The 16,852-nt window shown below is 41.6% G+C and overlaps 1 protein-coding gene across 9 annotated transcripts in view; it reads left to right on the forward strand.

Annotated features, from left to right (window-relative positions):
* foxn3 (forkhead box N3) overlaps window positions 1–16,852 on the forward strand; it is a 414,510-nt gene that overhangs the window by 384,584 nt on the left and 13,074 nt on the right. For 8 of the 9 annotated variants that reach the window (XM_072273018.1, XM_072273037.1, XM_072273034.1 and 5 more), the window contains exons 5-6: window positions 3,826–3,894; window positions 16,713–16,821. In XM_072273018.1, coding sequence (XP_072129119.1) covers window positions 3,826–3,894; window positions 16,713–16,821 — 178 coding nt within the window. The remainder of the gene's footprint in view (window positions 1–3,825; window positions 3,895–16,712; window positions 16,822–16,852) is intronic. The other variant, XM_072273059.1, reaches the window with a different exon arrangement.

Consider the following 16,852-nt stretch of genomic DNA (forward strand, 5'->3'; position numbering starts at 1 on the left):
TAAATTGTCCCAGGGTTAGGCTAAGATTAAATCAGGGATTGCTGGGTGTCTCAGTAAACAAATAAGGAACGAATCATCTGGAAGGCTACAGGATTCCAGAACTCCCAGTGTGAAAGTGACTGAGAAAAAAAACCTTGATCACATTTAAAACAAGAGTTCTGATTGACAATACTTTAGACCAAATGCTGAAAGGTGAAACTAGGCTGCAATGCTGCCCTTCCACCTGCACTGATACAATGGGGAAACAGCCTGAAATTGCAGGAAAATGAATTGTCATCTACTGCCATTAGAGGAGAAGGTGTCTTTCTGTGTTTGTGCTGAAGTAGAGTATTATGTTTCCAGCTATGATGTAAAAATACACATCTTCCCAACGTAGCAATTTCACCTGTGGTCACCCCAGGAACATTCTTGTGAACCTTTTCTTGATCCTCTCCAATGCACGTGTATCTTAGGGGCCCAGATCAGCTCACATGTTAAAATGTGGTCTGACCAATGTCTTACAAAACCACAGCATTACATCCTTGCTTTTCTATTCTAGCCTTCTTGAACTGAATACTAACATTGTATTTGCATTGCATTTTCTTACTTCTGACTGAACCTGCTCGAGGACTCCCAATTTGATATTTGAGCTTGCTTCCCATTTAGAAAATAGTTTACAACTTTATTCCTTCTACTAAAGTGCATGACCATACACTTCCCTGCACTATATTCCAACTGCCATTTCTTCGCCAATCCTCTATAGACTCCATGCTTCCTCAACACCATCTGCCCCTCCACCTATTGTTGCATCGTCCACAAACCAGGCCATAAATCCATCCATTCCATCGTCCAAATCATTGGCAATGAAGGTGAAAAGAAGCAGGCCCGAACAGATTCCTGTGGAACCCCACTGGTCACTGGCAATCAACACTTTATTCCCACTCTTTGCCTCCAACTAGTCAGCCAATCCTCCATATTAGTCATTGAAACATACAGTGAAAAAGATCATTTTTGCATCAACGATCAACATAGGCCAAGGATTGTGATGTCTCGGCCAAGGATTGTGCAGCCTCCATGCTTCTGGCACCAACATAGCATGCTCACAGCTTACTAATCCTAACCCATACGTCTTTGGAATGTGGGAGGAAACCAGAGGAAACCCACTTGGTCACCCGAAGAGAATGTACAAACTCCTTACGGACAGTGGCAGGATCCAAACACCAATCGGTGATCGTTGGCATTGTAAAGAGATTGCACGAACCAGTATGCTACCATGATGTCCTGATTTGTCAGTGCAGTGGTGATGAAATGGAAGGAGTTCCTCCTGTTCTACTTACTCAAATGCCTCATCAAACACATCCTATTGCCCTGTGTCAGAGGCTACAGATCTAACGCTAGCCTCAGAACCCCCAGAGTAAGAGTAGATGTGAGTAATCTTTGACCCTAAGAGACTGCCTAAAGAAGAAGAAAGATGGAGCATTGCTGTGGCTTTTGGCTGGGATAATCAATCAGAGCCCTATCTGCCCTTAGGGGTGTGTTTAAAGCATCCCCAGGACAGTGCAATGATGGCCAATTGCACTGAGCAATATTCATCCCACTACAATATCTCTTTAACAGATTATATATACTTATTATCTCACTGCTGTTTATGACACCTTAGAGTGTGAAAATTGGCTGCTATGTTTCTTAAGGTCGGAAGGTTATTATAAACAAAACGTACTTCATTTATTGTGGAACTCAACGGGCATCCTGAGATTATGGAAAGCTCTGCAAATTGCGACTGAGTTGCAACTAAGACTGGCAAAATTATGAAAAGGGATTACTGAAGATACTAAAAGCGAATACTTTTTTCCCCACTTCCCTCTACAACCTGCCCCCCCCCATCTTCCCCTTCCTCTTCCTTCTCCCTCTCCCTCCATTTTACCTTATCTTCTCATGATGCATTTTGCAACCTCTGGAATGAATATTAAATTCTCCAGCATTGGGAAAACTGCATTGATTATTTCCCTTTATCATTTTCTTATATTGAACACTACAGCACAGTATAGGCCTCTCTGCCTATGATGATGTGCCGACTTTTTGACCTACTCTGAAATAAATCTGACCCTTCCCTCCTCCGTAGCCCTCCATTTTTCTATCACCCATAGTCTCTTCAATGTCCCTAACGTATCTGCCTCTACCAGCACCCCCGGAAGGACATTCAATGCACCCACCATTCTCTGTGTAAGGGAAAAAAAGCTTCTTGCCCTGTGGTTTTAAAATTCCATGCCAACAGTCGGAACTGGTGCTCATTATCTCCTCATCTGTATTGACCTGTTTCCATACAGTCTTTTGCCTTGCATCTCACTCCTCTCTTAGCTTTGCTTTGAAGACTGGGACGCCTCCCCGCCCATCCCATTCTCCCCGCAGTTCTGAGGAAGGGTTGCTGGCCCAAAACATTAATAGGTTCCTCTCTCCACAGACACTGCTTACGGTCTTATATTCTTGTTTCATTTACCGTTTCGTTACTCATCCAGCCCTGTCTGACAGCAGCACTTTGAAGAGTGGTGTAATTAATCCTATCCTATCCTGCTCTTTCCTAACAAGCATTCTGAGTTTTCATTTTCAAGTATTTGTTTTCCGTTTTTTGAACATTGGTATTGAATGCAGTCCCTCAACTTACCAGACAGTACATTTCAGATCATCATAATTCACCATGTTTAAATTTACCATACATAATGTGGTAGCTGGGTAGCGTAGCATAATACTATTACAATGCCAGCGACCCAGGTTCAGTTCAGCTGCTGTCTGTAGGGAATTTATACGTTCTCTCCGTGACCACATAGGTTTCCTCCGGGTGCTCCGGTTTCCTCCCACATTCCAAAGACATTCGGGTTAGTAGGTTAGTTGGTCACGTGGGTGTAATTGGGTGGTGCAGGATCACTGAGCTGGAAGGGCCTGTTACCATACTGTATCTCTAAATAAATAACTTAAAACAAATCCTCTGATTCTTTTGTAACAGAGAAACTCATTAAGTCAGGCAGCATCTCTAAAGAGGAATGAACAGTAGACATTTCAACCAGGGACTTTATCTTCATCAGGATTTCACCATAGCCTTCCTTTACCACTGTCTGGATTCTTTGAATTTTCAGCCGTGCAGCAGTGGAAACATTTGATCTTTATTCACTACCTAAAAGACTAGAACCACTCTATTACAATAGTCTTTAATCATCCTAGTTCTTGAAACTCCAGTCTGTTCATGCAGCTGGTGATGTATCTGAAAATTGAGATCTGAAAAATCAAGTTGCAAATACTGATGAAAAATTTCCAATCAGAGATATTTACTCAGATCTCTGAGAAATAATAAATGACAGTCCTCTCAACCTTTTAAATTTAAAAGTTAGCTAGCAGTATGTGCAAAGGCTTAGCTGAAGAATCATTGCAACTTGTGTAATGGATGAGGAGTGCAAAGATCTCTCTGTATTATTGGATCTGCTGTTTTCCCCAGAGACAGGCGGAGAGATTTTAGCGTTTTGTCTGTTCTGGCAGTGGTTCTACATGAACGCTACAGCTAATGCTTTGTTGCATGTCAATAATCCTATTATTTGAGAACCTGTGAGGGAAGACAAATTTGGCTGGCCTGACAAAGCATTAGTCACACGTCGATGCTTTTTTGCACCTTCTAAATATTTAATATGCTTGTAATATTTTCATTAACAACATCGGATGGAAAAAATATCTCAGGTCCTGTTTACTGGCTGTAACATGTAAAGATGGGGTCATTCTTGCAGAATTATGTTCAGTTCCTCTTCCACCAGCCCAGCAGCATTTGTCAAGAATAAATGTAGCTCTTTTTTCTCATTTCAGATTCTGATATTGATGCAGCTGCTGCCATGATGCTGCTGAATTCTTCCCCTGAGGTGAAGGGAGCTGAATGTGAGTACACCGTACAGACTGCACAGCAATAAAGTTTTAATCGCAGTGCAGCCTCCTCAGATATCGTTCTGTTGTCATGCAAGCCCTCACAATTCATTCTATTTATTTGCCTTTTCTTTTCCTTCCCTGGATTTTTTTCACATTCATGCGATCATGGTTGGGAAGTAGACCAACTTGTGGATTTCTCTGCAGGTGGTTTGAATATTAACCTGCTAGACTCACCATCTCGTCTTCCCACAAATTCATCTACTAGGATTTCATAATTCACAAGATCCAGGTTAAGGTTCTTGAAGTTAAGAAGTACCATACTGAAGTACTGGGTTTTCTTTACATCTAAACAGAAGGATTTTTATTATTAAATATCCTTATTTATCCAAGCTTCATTTTTATTTTCCTTTTGGTTTCAACCATGATATTTGTTGACCTATTAAAGATTAACTTTATTTGTCACATGAATATCAAAGCATACAGTGAACTGCGTCCTTTGTATCAACAACCAACACAGTCTGTGGATGTGCAGGATCAATGTGCAAGTGCTGCTGTGCTTCTGGCACCAACGTAGTAGCATGCCCTCTACTTACTGACCCTAACCCGTATGTCTTTGGGAATCTGGGGAATGATTTCTGGGGCTGCAAGTCATTGCACTTACCACTATGCTACCATGCCACCCAACACTTCTTTGGCTGCCAATTTGTATTTATCTGAAGTAGACCAATCACTCAATGGGCTCGAAGTTGTAGCCAATAGTTGAGACAGTGTAATTTGCAGTTATCTTCACATTCGTTTCAGTAATTAAATTACATTGAAACTAGTGCCTTATTAATTTAGAAATAATTCTTATCATTTGTTCTGTGTAATCAAAATTTGAGATCTTGTCTCTTTTGGAGCATGAGCCAGTTTTATTGAAGGTTTTTTTTTGCTGTAGAAGGTGGTAGTAGTAATGCAATCATTCGAGTCAAGTATAATGTTCTCTTCAGTTGTCTGTCGGTGGGTCCTCAAGTGGTTGCAGAGGCCAATCCAGGATCCACATATTTTGGTGTAGTGTGGCTTTCGTTAGTGGTCATGTCTTTTGGTTACTCAGTCTCGTCTTTCGCAGCTGCCGCTTGTTCTCTCCAGCAGAGCGGAGGTTGTCTCGTGTAATGCAGATTTCTCCCAGGTGTATCTATTGAAGTTAGGAAGTTGACATGGAAAATAAAGGAGCAGTAAGTCATAGAATGCTTCATGCTGTGTCTTATCTAACAGAGAGAAAAGAAAAGATTGTACCTTGCTCTACAATAAAATTCCAAAAATCTGTTTGTTGTATAACTATTCGGAAATGTTGATGGTTGGACTCTGGCTCACTGGGTGCTGGGTCCCGCCACCCGCCCACTCCTTAAATGGATCGAGGCCCTGGTTCACGCGCTCCTTGATCTGGCCTGGTTCAGTTTCCTGTGCTTCCTGGAAACTCCCTCTTTTCAGAGCTCACATGAAACTCACTGGGTTTCTTCCCCACACTGCCTTGAAACTTAACAGGACCTTGTTTCCTGTACTCCCTTGAAGCATACTGGGTTCCAGGGAAAACATGTTGTGCTACTACATAACAGCTTTAAAAAAGTGAATTAGAAGTGATTTGAAATCTTGTTATGAATAACAGCTATAATCCAGGAAATTCTGCTTATCCAGCACTATCAAAGTCCCAGACATCCACATTAACGATCTTAAAATCAATGGACCAAAAGTTAAAGGAGAAGAATTTAGCTATTTGACCCATCACACCTGCTCCACTATTCAATCATGGCTGATTTAGTTCCCCCCTCAACCCCACTCTCTTATCCTCTCCATGATAAGACCATTGTAAGATTTGCTGGAAAGTTAGTCTTAAGTACTTCATTGGAAATAGTGGAAAGGGTGAGCAGCTTCAAGTTACTTGGTGTCCACATCTCTGAAGATCTTTCCTGGACCCAACATATTGATGCAATTACAAACAAGTGGCTATGTTTCATTAGGAGTTTGAGGAGCTTGGTATATTACCAAAGACACTTGCAGATTTCCACAGATGTACCATGGAGAGCATTTTAACTATTTACATCACCATCTGGATTGGGAAAAGCTGCAGAAAGTTGTAAACTCGGCCAGCTCCATCATGGACACTAGCCTCCCCAACATCGAGGACACCTTTAAAAGGTGACATCCATCATTAAGGACCCCCAATAACCCAGGACATGCCCTCTTCTCATTGCCACCGTCAAGAAGGAGGTACAGGAGCCTGAAGATACACACTCAACATTTCAGGAACAGCTTCTTCTCCTCCACCGTCAGATGTCTGAATGGACAATGAAGCTATGAACATTACATCAATATCTTTTTTTTGTTCTTTCATTTTACACTACTTATTTAATTTAATTTTTATAAATATTGTAATGAATATAGTTTATTATTATGTATTGCAATGTATTGCTGCTGCAAAACAACCAAATTTCACAATATATGCCAGTGATAATAAACCTGATTCTGATTGTGATTTTGACTACTTGAATTTTGCAGTTAGTCCATTTTAGAAAATGGTTCTTTAACAATACAACTGAAAAACTTTATAAATCTACCTTTACCCATATTAGAAATTTAGACTGTAGATAGCAATTGTGTCTATTGATTTCATTGTATCCATTTAGATACGCATTCAAATAGATGCAGTGATATTTTCCCATAATCTTATTACTTACGATCATACGGTAGCGTGTCTAATATATCCTGTGTTACTCCTGTATGAGAAATAGTTGCTTGACAGCCATCATTATGTAAAGTAATGCTGGAAATTTGTTTTCTATTCTTTTGTCTATTGCCTACATAATGCATGCTGGTATTCAAGCACCTTGTGGACATGATTGGACATGACTGTTTACTCCCCTCCATAGATGCTGCCCGACTTACTGATTTCCTCCAGCGTTTTCTGTGTCTTACTCTGGATTTCCAGCATCTACAGAACCTCTTGTGTTCATATGTACCAAAGGTACATAAATCAGGTGTTTGTAAGCTGGGGAAGAGCTGTGAAAAGAATGTTTGTGAGGTTTGGCGATAATTTTTTTCCATCCAACTAAAGAGTGATGAGACAATTTTAGATTCAATGTCCTAAACTACAGCGTCATTGACTGTAACGTGATCATGCCTTTGATATTTCTGGCAGGCCATACTATAACTTGATGTTAATGGTTGATCAAATCTGTGTGTGTGTTCAAAGATAGCATTGCCGACACTGAACAATTACTCCAGTCATATCAAAGATGGGTGTTGTTGGTTTCCATGGGCCGTTGTTTATCCAGGCGTTGCTACTTTTGGTCGAGTTATCATATCGTTCGCCACCACAAGGAATCTGAACATAAACTGCTCTTTGTATTGCAGCATTGTAGAAGTGGAAATGTTGATTTTAATCAATTTAATGTGAAATATTGTAATATGCAAATGAGGTCAGCAAACTGATGAAAATTGCTAAATGTACTCTCAGTTTTGCATCTGAGCACCTTGTCATCAAAATGCAAAAATGCAGGTCTACTGATTAATGTGACACTTGCATGATATAGTATTTTCCAGACAAAACCCTAGGACAGGAAGGGGGGAGAAGCCAGAATAAGAAGGAAGGGGGAGGGGAAGGAATGCAACTTATCACCTGCAAGCTTGTACTCCTTCTCTTTCCCCTTCTCATTCTGATTTCTTTTCCCTTCCTTTCCAGTCTTGATGGGACATCAGCTGTTTATTCCTTTCCATTGATACTGCCTGACCTGCTGAGTTCCTCCAGCGTTTTGTTGCTCCTTTCAGAGGGTGACTGTTTCAGATGATACCAAGCATCAGTGACTGACAGAAGCTGGATAGATCTTGGGGGGTGGCAAACACCTTGATGTAAAAATTCATTGGAATGTGTAATTAGGAAATGATTTTGCTAAATGCTGATTTTTACTGTATTGTGTTCAAGAGCCGCGAGGTGATGTTGCAGTTCTATAAAACTCTGGTTAGACCACACTTTTAAAGATTAGCTTTATTTGTCACAATGTACATCAAAGCAGACGTTGAAAAGCACTGCTTGCAACAGGGATATGGTGGAGGCAGCTTGCGAGTGTCACCACATTTTCAGCACCAACGTAGCATGCACACAACGTACCAACTCCCTCACTCGTACGTCTTTAAAGTGTGGGAGGAAACCAGAGTATCCATAGGAAACTCATGCAGCCATGGGGAGAACGTACAAACTTCTTACAGGGATTGAGACTTGATCTTACCGCTGGAGCGGTGTAAAGCATTGTGCTAACCATTACACTACTGTGCCGTCCTTCGAGTATTCTGTTCAGTTCTGGGTGCCTCATTGCAGAAAGGATGTGGAAGCTTTTTAGGGAGGGTGCAGAGGAGATTTACCAGAATGCTGCTGGGATTACAGAACATGTCTTATTAGGACAGGCTGAGCAAGTTGCTGTTTTTCTCTGTGGAATGAAGGAAAATGAGCGGAAGTAGCTACTACTCGGGGGCATGGTCTTAAGGTAAAGTATATGGGGAATGCCAGATGTGGGGTTTTAACACAGATTGGTAGGTGTGTGGAATGCCCTGCCAAAGCTGATGGTAGAGGCAGATATGTTAGGGACATTTAAGAGATTCTAAGATAGACACGTGGATGATGGAAAAATGGAGGGCTTTACAAGTGGAAATTATGAGACTGATCTATGAGTAGGTTAAAATATTGGCACAAAATCATGGGCAAGGGGCCTGCACTATTCTATTCTTTGTTCTGTATTTGAATGGGAGATTTTTATTTTACCTATGAAGTAATGTTTCATAAAAGTATTTACTTCTTCATGAAACTGTTTGCATCCAGAATATAACTGATTAAAGTACATTGTGCTAGGATAAATGTAACATCACTAACTTCTGGAGTGTTGATAAAAGATTGCTGATGCAGGTACTTGTCTTGCACCCAGGGTTTCATCAGCATTACAAACATCCAGCACAATGTAGTTCTTACTGTCGGTTTAATTGTACTGAAAAGGAGGAGATTGTATTTCATTCTTTACTTGTGCCAAATATTTCACTTCAGTTAACAGTAGGCACTATTTCAAATTCAGCTTTATAATCATTAGTTTTTAGTTTTGAAAGATATGTACTTTAATAAATGATGAAGTCATAATGGCATATAATAAGTGATTTTGAATATGCCACAACACTATATTCTTGATCCATTAAGAGTATATTATACTTTATGGTGTACCACAGTGGTTAAATTACCATATGAGAGCTGACTAACAATTCTTTCACCCGAGTTCAAATCTCGTTAAATCAGAATTATGTTTATTATCACTGACGTACGTCATGAAATATGTTGTTTTGTGGCAGCTGTACAGTGCAATATATAAAAAAAATACTCCTAAGTTACAATAAGAAATATAATGAATAAACAGTGCAATAAGAGAGCGAAGGAGTGAGGTAGTGTTCATGGACCGTTCGGAAATCTCATGGTAGAGGGGAAAAGCTGTTCTAAAACACGGAGTGTGTGCGATCATGCCCCTGTACCTCCTCCCTAATGAGACAAGGGCAAGGGTGGTATAGTGAGTGTTGTTAATGATGGTCCTTCATAATGTCGTTGTAGAATTTAAATTCAGTTAATAATCTGGAATAAATACCAACTCGTCTGAGCAATGTTGAGCCGTGAAAAGTAACTGATTGTTGTTAAAACCCATCTGGTTCAGGATTTTCTTTGAGAGAACGTTCTTATCCAGCCTGATCCACATGTTACTCCCAATCCACCCTCTGTGGTTGGCTCTTAACTGGGACAGGAATGGTATCAAGCTGATGTCGAAGGTCAAGGACATCATGGAAGGAGTGTGTCTGAGACTTTGACAAACTTCTGTAGATGCACAATGAGGAGTATCCTCATTGATTGCATCACAACCTGGTATGGAATTACTAATGCCTAAGAACCAAAAAGCCTACAAAAAGTGGTGGATACAGCCCAGGTATCACAGGAAAAGCACTTCCCACCTTTGAGCACAAGGAACCCTGCCACAAGAAAACAGCATCCATTATCAAGGATCCCTGCCATCCAGGCCATGCTCTCTTCTCGCTGCTGCCATTGGGAAGGAGGTACAGGAGCCTCAGGTCCCACACCACCAGGTTCAGGAACAGTTATTATTCTTAAACCATCAGGCTCCTGAACCAACATGGATAACTTCACTCATGTCGGCATTGAACTGATCACTGAACACAACCTCTGGACTCATTGTCAATACTCTACAACTCATGTTCTCAGTATTATTTATTTATTTTGTTTCTGTATAGTTGGTCTTCTTTTGAACATTGGTTGCCTTCAAGAAAATGTTTCTCAGGGTAGCATATGGTGACGCATTGGCACTTTGATAATAAGTTCACTTTGAACTTTGAGACCCAGCCACCTTCCATTCACCATAAGGTCAGAACTGGAGATAATCAACTCTATATGCAATACATCAGCAAGTGAGGTGAATAGATCCAGAAATCCTCAGTCAATCTCCCTGCACAGCAGTTTCAGGCCGAGGTGGGTCATCTGGTACGTCTGTACCTCCACTGTGTCAATGAGCAGTGCATTAAATTCCCTCACTTCTCCCTGCATCTGCAGCATCTCTGCTGTAAGTTTTACCTAACTCGAGGTCCAAGTCGAGTTTATTGCTGTGTGCGCAGGTACGGTGAGGTACAGGCACAATGAAAACGTGTACCACACGCACACAGGTTCAGAACGACACATAGAACATAAATTACACACAAACTGTGCATAAATTATGCAAGATAGTGAGGGAAAAAGGCTGCAGAACAAGACATTAGTGCAGAAACACAATCAGAGACAGGGGCATAGTAGTGCAAGAGGTAGTGTGTAATGTTATGTTGCTGAGGCAGGGTTAGGTTAGGATTGTGCAGGTTGGTTCAAGAATCTGTTGGAAAGTACCTAATCCTGAACCTGGTGGTGGCCCCTATTTATTTGGGGATTTCTGGCCTAGAGATTAACAGGGGAATAAAAAAAAGTTTTAATTAATTTTGTTTCTCAAAATACTTCAAGGTCGAGTTTACTGTTGTATGACAAGTGCATTGAATATCAGAGGCATTTAAAAACTTCTAAATAACAGTCCTAAATTAGAGATTGGAGAGATTAGCTTTATTTGTCAAATCTAAATAACAGTCCTAAATTAGAGATTGGAGAGATTAGCTTTATTTGTCAAATGTATGTACATTAAAACATACAGTGAAATGCAACATTTGCGTCAAATCAAATCAGCAAGGGTTGTGCTGGGCAGCCTACAAGTGTTGCCATGCTTCTGACGTCACTTTCTGTTTCACTCCCAGTTCTGTCTCCTGCCAAAGGCTGCAGGGACCAAATGGGAACGGGACTTTAGTAAACCCTCTTAAATCTGCTCCTTACTGAGAACTCGTGTTGCTTGATTCCTAATTTCGAAGGGTCAGTGCAGTTGCAGCGCACACAAAATGCTGGAGGAATGCAGTGGGTCAAGTAGAATCTATGGCGAGGAATAAGAGTCAATGTGTCAGGCCAAGACCCTTCATCAGGACTGGAACGGAAGGGAGAAGGCGGCGGGGAAAACAAGGAGTACAAGCTGGCAGGTGACAAGTGAGCCAGGTTGGTGGGAAGGTAGTAGAGTTGCCAACTTTCACACCCAAATAAGGGACAAAAGTAGCAGTCAAATACGGGACACTTGTGTTTACCCAGAGAAAGACTAACATGACCATGAAGCCTTGCACAGGCACCTGTGTGTGCATAAGTAACATGCGCATGCGTGTATGTTCCGATTTTTTTTCTACAAATCAGTTTTGGCTTAATCTTCCCGATTCTATTAAGTGAAACTACACTGTACATACATTATTTCTACTTTATATAGGCTGTATATTTATCGTATCATTCCTGCTTTTACTATATGTTAGTGTTATTTTAGGTTTTATGTGTTATTTGGTATGATTTGGTAAGGTTATTTTTTGGGTCTGGGAACGCTGAAAAATCTTTCCCATATAAAGTAATGGTAAATGCTTCTTCGCTGTGCACCATTTCGGGACAAAAAGTTTCATAGGAACGCTCTACCTTAGTGGGGGAAATACGGAACAAGGGGGGTCCCATATGGGACAAACCAATTTAGCCCAATATACGGGATGTCCCGGCTAATACGGGACAGTTGGCAACCCTAGAAGGTAGGTAGGTGGGGGAGGGGTAATGAAGTGAGAAGCTGGGAGGTGAAGGGTGGAAAAGGTGAAGATGAAGGAATGTGATAAAGGAGAGTGGAACATGGGAGAAAGGGAGGGGGGGTGGGTACCTGAGGGAAGTGACAGGCAGGTGAGAAGAGTAAAGGTAAGAGCGGGGCCAGATTGGGGAACAGAAGAAGAGAGAAGGGGGAGTTCAAAGTAAAATTTATCATCAGAATACATACATAACACCACATACAACCCTGAGATTCTTTTTTCTGCAGGCATACTTAGCAAATCTGTAGAACAGTAACTGTAAACATCAGGAACTATAAACAAACTGTGCAGATACAGATATAAATAAATAACAACAAATAATGAACATGAAATAACAATATAACAGAGTCCTTAAAAGAGTGTAGCTATCCACTTTTGTTCAAGAGCATGATGGTTGAGGGGTAGTAACTGTTCTTCAACCTGGTTGTACGAGTTTGAGGCACCTGTGTCTTCTACCTGATGGCAGCAACAAGAAAAGAGGATGGCCTGGGTGGTGAGGATCTTTGATGATGGATGCTGCTTTTCTACAGCAACATTTAATGTAGATGTGCTCAATGGTTGGGAGGGTCTTACCCGTGATGTACTGGGCTGTGGCGGAAAAAATTACCGGAAGTTAGAGAAATTGCTGTTCATACTGTTGGATTGGAGCCTACCCAGGAGAAATATAAAGTGTTGTTCTTCCTAACATTGTGGTAGTAGAGGGGGCCATAGACCAGCATGTCGGAATGGGAGTGAGGATTGGAATTAAAATGGTTGACCGTAGGGCAATCCTCCTTGTTGTGAAGGGAGTGAAATTGCTCAACGAAGTAGTCCCCAAATCTTTGTCAGGTCTTACCGATGTGAAGGAGGCTGCACCAAGAACACGAGACACGCTAGATGGAGACCCAGAATGCAAGTCAGGCTGGTGATGCAAATCCATTTTGAGTTGGCCCATTCAGTTCTGTGATGCAGTAAATTATTTCCTTCACTTGGTTTAAACATCTGCTCCTATTTTCATGTGTGTTCCAACCTAAAAATTTGAATTCAGTTTAATTCCAAAAGAAAATTAATCACCCAAAGGAAATTGTTAGTCAAAATAGAAAGTTGTTGTCTCAGAGGATGACTTATGGTGGATGATGAATGGTCTTCCAATTTGGAGACGTGGGATAAACTCCAGCCCCAGAGGAGAAGATAAGTCTCCTTTCGTTAGTTGTTGCCAACAGCACAAAATGTAAGGCATATTGTGATTTGATTCCATCTTAATTCCCATTGAATTTCATCCCTGGTGCAAAAGGTTGGCAGCTAATAATTAACATGCATTCACTCAGTGGCTACTTTATTAGGTATCTCCTGGGTGTATGTTCGTGATCTTCTGCTGCTGTAGTCCATCTCCTTCAAGGTTCGATGTGTTGTGCGTTCAGAGATGCTCTTCTGCACACCACTGTGGTAGTGCATGGTTATTTGAGTTGCTCTCACCTTCCCATCAGCTTGAACTAGTCTGGCCACTGCCCTCTGGCCTCTCAGTAACAAGGCGTTCTCACCCACAGAACTCCCGCTCACTGGATGTTTTTGCACCATTCTCTGTAAACTCTAGAGACTGTTGTGCATGAAAATCCCAGGAAATCAGCCATTTCTGAGATACTCAAACCACCCCATGTGGCACCAATAGCCATTCAGCAGTCATAATCACTTGACTACGCCTGCATGCTTTCATGCATTGAGTTGCTGCCACATGATTGGCTGCTTAGATGTTTGCATTAAGAGCAGGTGTACAGGTGTTCCAAAAAAGTGGCAACTGAGTGTATAGGAATGAACTCTGGTTAAAGAAGAAGGACTATGAGTTCAGTTCTTTCAAAAAAAGACAGATATAGCATAGTTTCCAAAAACTTGCTGAAAGGAATTATTTGCTAGTGTCGGGAGAAGAAATGTCTAATTTTTGTGGATTGGAAAGTATTTTTCAGAAATTTAGTACATTGTATCTCTTGTGTGACTAGCTCTGTTCAATCTACATTCATTATCTTCATAAATACAAGGAATTCTGCAAACGCTGGAAATCCAGAGTAACACACACAAAATGCTGGAGGAACTCAGCAGGTCAGGCAGCATCAATGGAAATGAATAAACATGACATTTTGGACGAAGACCCTTTATCAGGACAAGGAGAGCTGGTCTTGGTGTCCACTGTTGCTCCTGTGATTTTTCAGACTCCCTTTAAAGTGAAGTACATTGTTTAGCGTCCCTTAGAAACTTTATTGTGGATTTTAGGAAGGCTGTTGATTCAAATTCAGATTAAGATTGCAGAATCAGATTTATTTATAATATGTACCTCGAAACATACAGTTAAATGCGTCATTTGTGTTAACAACCAACACAAAGTAAGGATGTGGTGGAGGCAGAAGCGATAGGATATTTTAAGAGACTCCTGGATGGATGCATGGAGCTTAGAAAAATAGAGGGTTATGGGTAAAGCCTCGGTAGTTCTAAGGTAGGGACATGTTCAGCACAGCTTTGTGGGCCGAAGGGCCTGTACTGTGCTGTATGTTTTCTATGTTTCAATCCTCATTGGTTTGCTGGCACAAAGTCCATGCACTGGCCTTCACGCGTGGAGCGAAGGCCGAGACTGCAGCCTGTCCTCTCACTCCCCCATATACCTGTCCCTAAACTCTAACATGATCTTTAACTCAGATCTATTTATCACGTAAGGTACATGGAGACATAAAGTGAAATGTGTCATTTGGCTCAATGAGGAAGTGAGCTAAGGATGTGCTGGGGGCAGCCGAGAAGTGGCACTCCACAGTCTGGTGCCAACATAGTGTGCCCAGCATGTTCAGCAGAAGAACACAGAAAAATAAGAAACAACAGCAGCGAAATGAGCCCTGTTCCTCCCTCCCAGCCACCTAGCTCCCACCACTTATACACAAGGACTGTCCACCAACTGTTGTCATAGCAGGGATCTAATTATATTAGGCCAATAAGATACAGGAGCCGCAATGAGCCATTCAACCTAATGAGTCTGCTGCACCATTCGGTCATGGCTGATCTACTATTTCTCTCAACTCCATTCTCGTGCCTTCTCCCCGTGACCTTTGATCCCCATATTAATCAAGAACCGTTTCCCCAAGCAGCTTTTGGGCCAAGACCCCTCATCAGGTCCACCTCACATCCAGTAGGTGGTGATGTGAAAGGACACAAAATGATCTCCACGCAGGGAACGGAGAGATAGCACTGTCCAAGTCCCATAACTAAGCAACTGCATCAGCCTCCCAAAAGACGACTCTCTACACTAACCAGTTCATTGCTGCAGGAGAGTTAAAGATAAAGTATTACATTAGCTTGATTTGTCACACATACATCGAAACATGTAGTGAAATGCGTCGTTTTGCATCGATGACTAACACCAATCGATTGTTCTGGGGGCAGCCCACAAGTGGCACCAACAGAGCGTGTCGACAACTTGCTAACCACAAACATGTACCTCTTTGGAATGTGGGTGGAAGCCAGAGCACTTGGAAGAAATCCACGGGGGCATGGGGAGAACGTCGTAAATTCCTTACAGACCACAGCAGGAATTGGAACACTGATCTTACTGCTGGTGCTGTAAAGCATTACACTAACCACTAGACCAACATGACACCTGTGGTGGACAGGGATTTGTGTCAGTCTTCTGGTATAGCAGCAGAGTTCGATGTCAGGTCCAGGAGCAACGAATTTAACACTTTAGGCACTGCTCTCATATACTCTGGTGTAAGCAGTGTAGCAGTTTCACTAATTTTGTTAAAATTAAATGAGCACTGATTAGGAAAATCCTTCAGAGTACTTTAATATATTAATTCAAGTCTACACTTCGCACAGAGACTGAACACTTTTCTTTCAGAAATGTCCAAATCAGAACTAATGCACAGATACCTATTGACAGTACATCAATTAACCTGCATGCTGAACAATAGGTAATCTCCAGGAGCCTCAAGCACAGTGCGGACTGAGAATGAAAATGCTATTCATTTCTACAAAAGTTAAAATATTTATATTCACTCTGATATTGACTCACATATTCAGATGAAAGACAGCCTGAATACAGTGAATGTTAGTAAAGTAATATTAAATTTGCTGGAGGGCAAGAAAATGAGGGAACATCTTTGAGCTGCACAACATTTTGAGCGGTGTAGATGAGGTGAATGCATGCAGACATTTTCATGAGGTTGGGTGAGACTAGAACTCAGTGTCATGGGTTTAGGGTGAAAGATGAAATATTTAAGGGGAATTTCTTCATGCGGAGGGTAATGCGAATGTAGATCGAGCTGCCAACAGAAGCAGTAGGTGCAGGTTCAGTGGTAACATTTGAAAGATGCATGGTGCGTGGCTGGGAATGGTATTGAGGGCTGTGGTCGGGGCGCAGGTAGATGGCATTGGACAGGCTGGCCCAAACAAAATGGGCTGAAGCATCTGTTTCCATGTTCTAGTGATCTATGACTCTGAAGCAAACCTGTGGGCATTTTTTGCCTCTAATGGGAGCCTGTCAATGGAATTAACTCCATTCTGTTCTGGACATAAGAACTTGATTTCATGTTGCTTTGAATTCCCCTGTAATGCTGTGGTCTTCTGTTTTCCAGATGCCGTGGGAGTTATGCCAAACGGAGGTCGAGCGTACAACCGAGGGTCGTTCATGGGGATGAAACCACTGCCGATTAACACCATTGGAAGCATGGCTGCTGCCGTAAGGTAATCAGCATCTTAGTACATCTTCAGTCTC

The sequence above is a fragment of the Mobula birostris genome, chromosome 1, assembly GCF_030028105.1.
Source record: "Mobula birostris isolate sMobBir1 chromosome 1, sMobBir1.hap1, whole genome shotgun sequence".
In the NCBI taxonomy this organism is placed as follows: Eukaryota; Metazoa; Chordata; class Chondrichthyes; order Myliobatiformes; family Myliobatidae; genus Mobula; species Mobula birostris.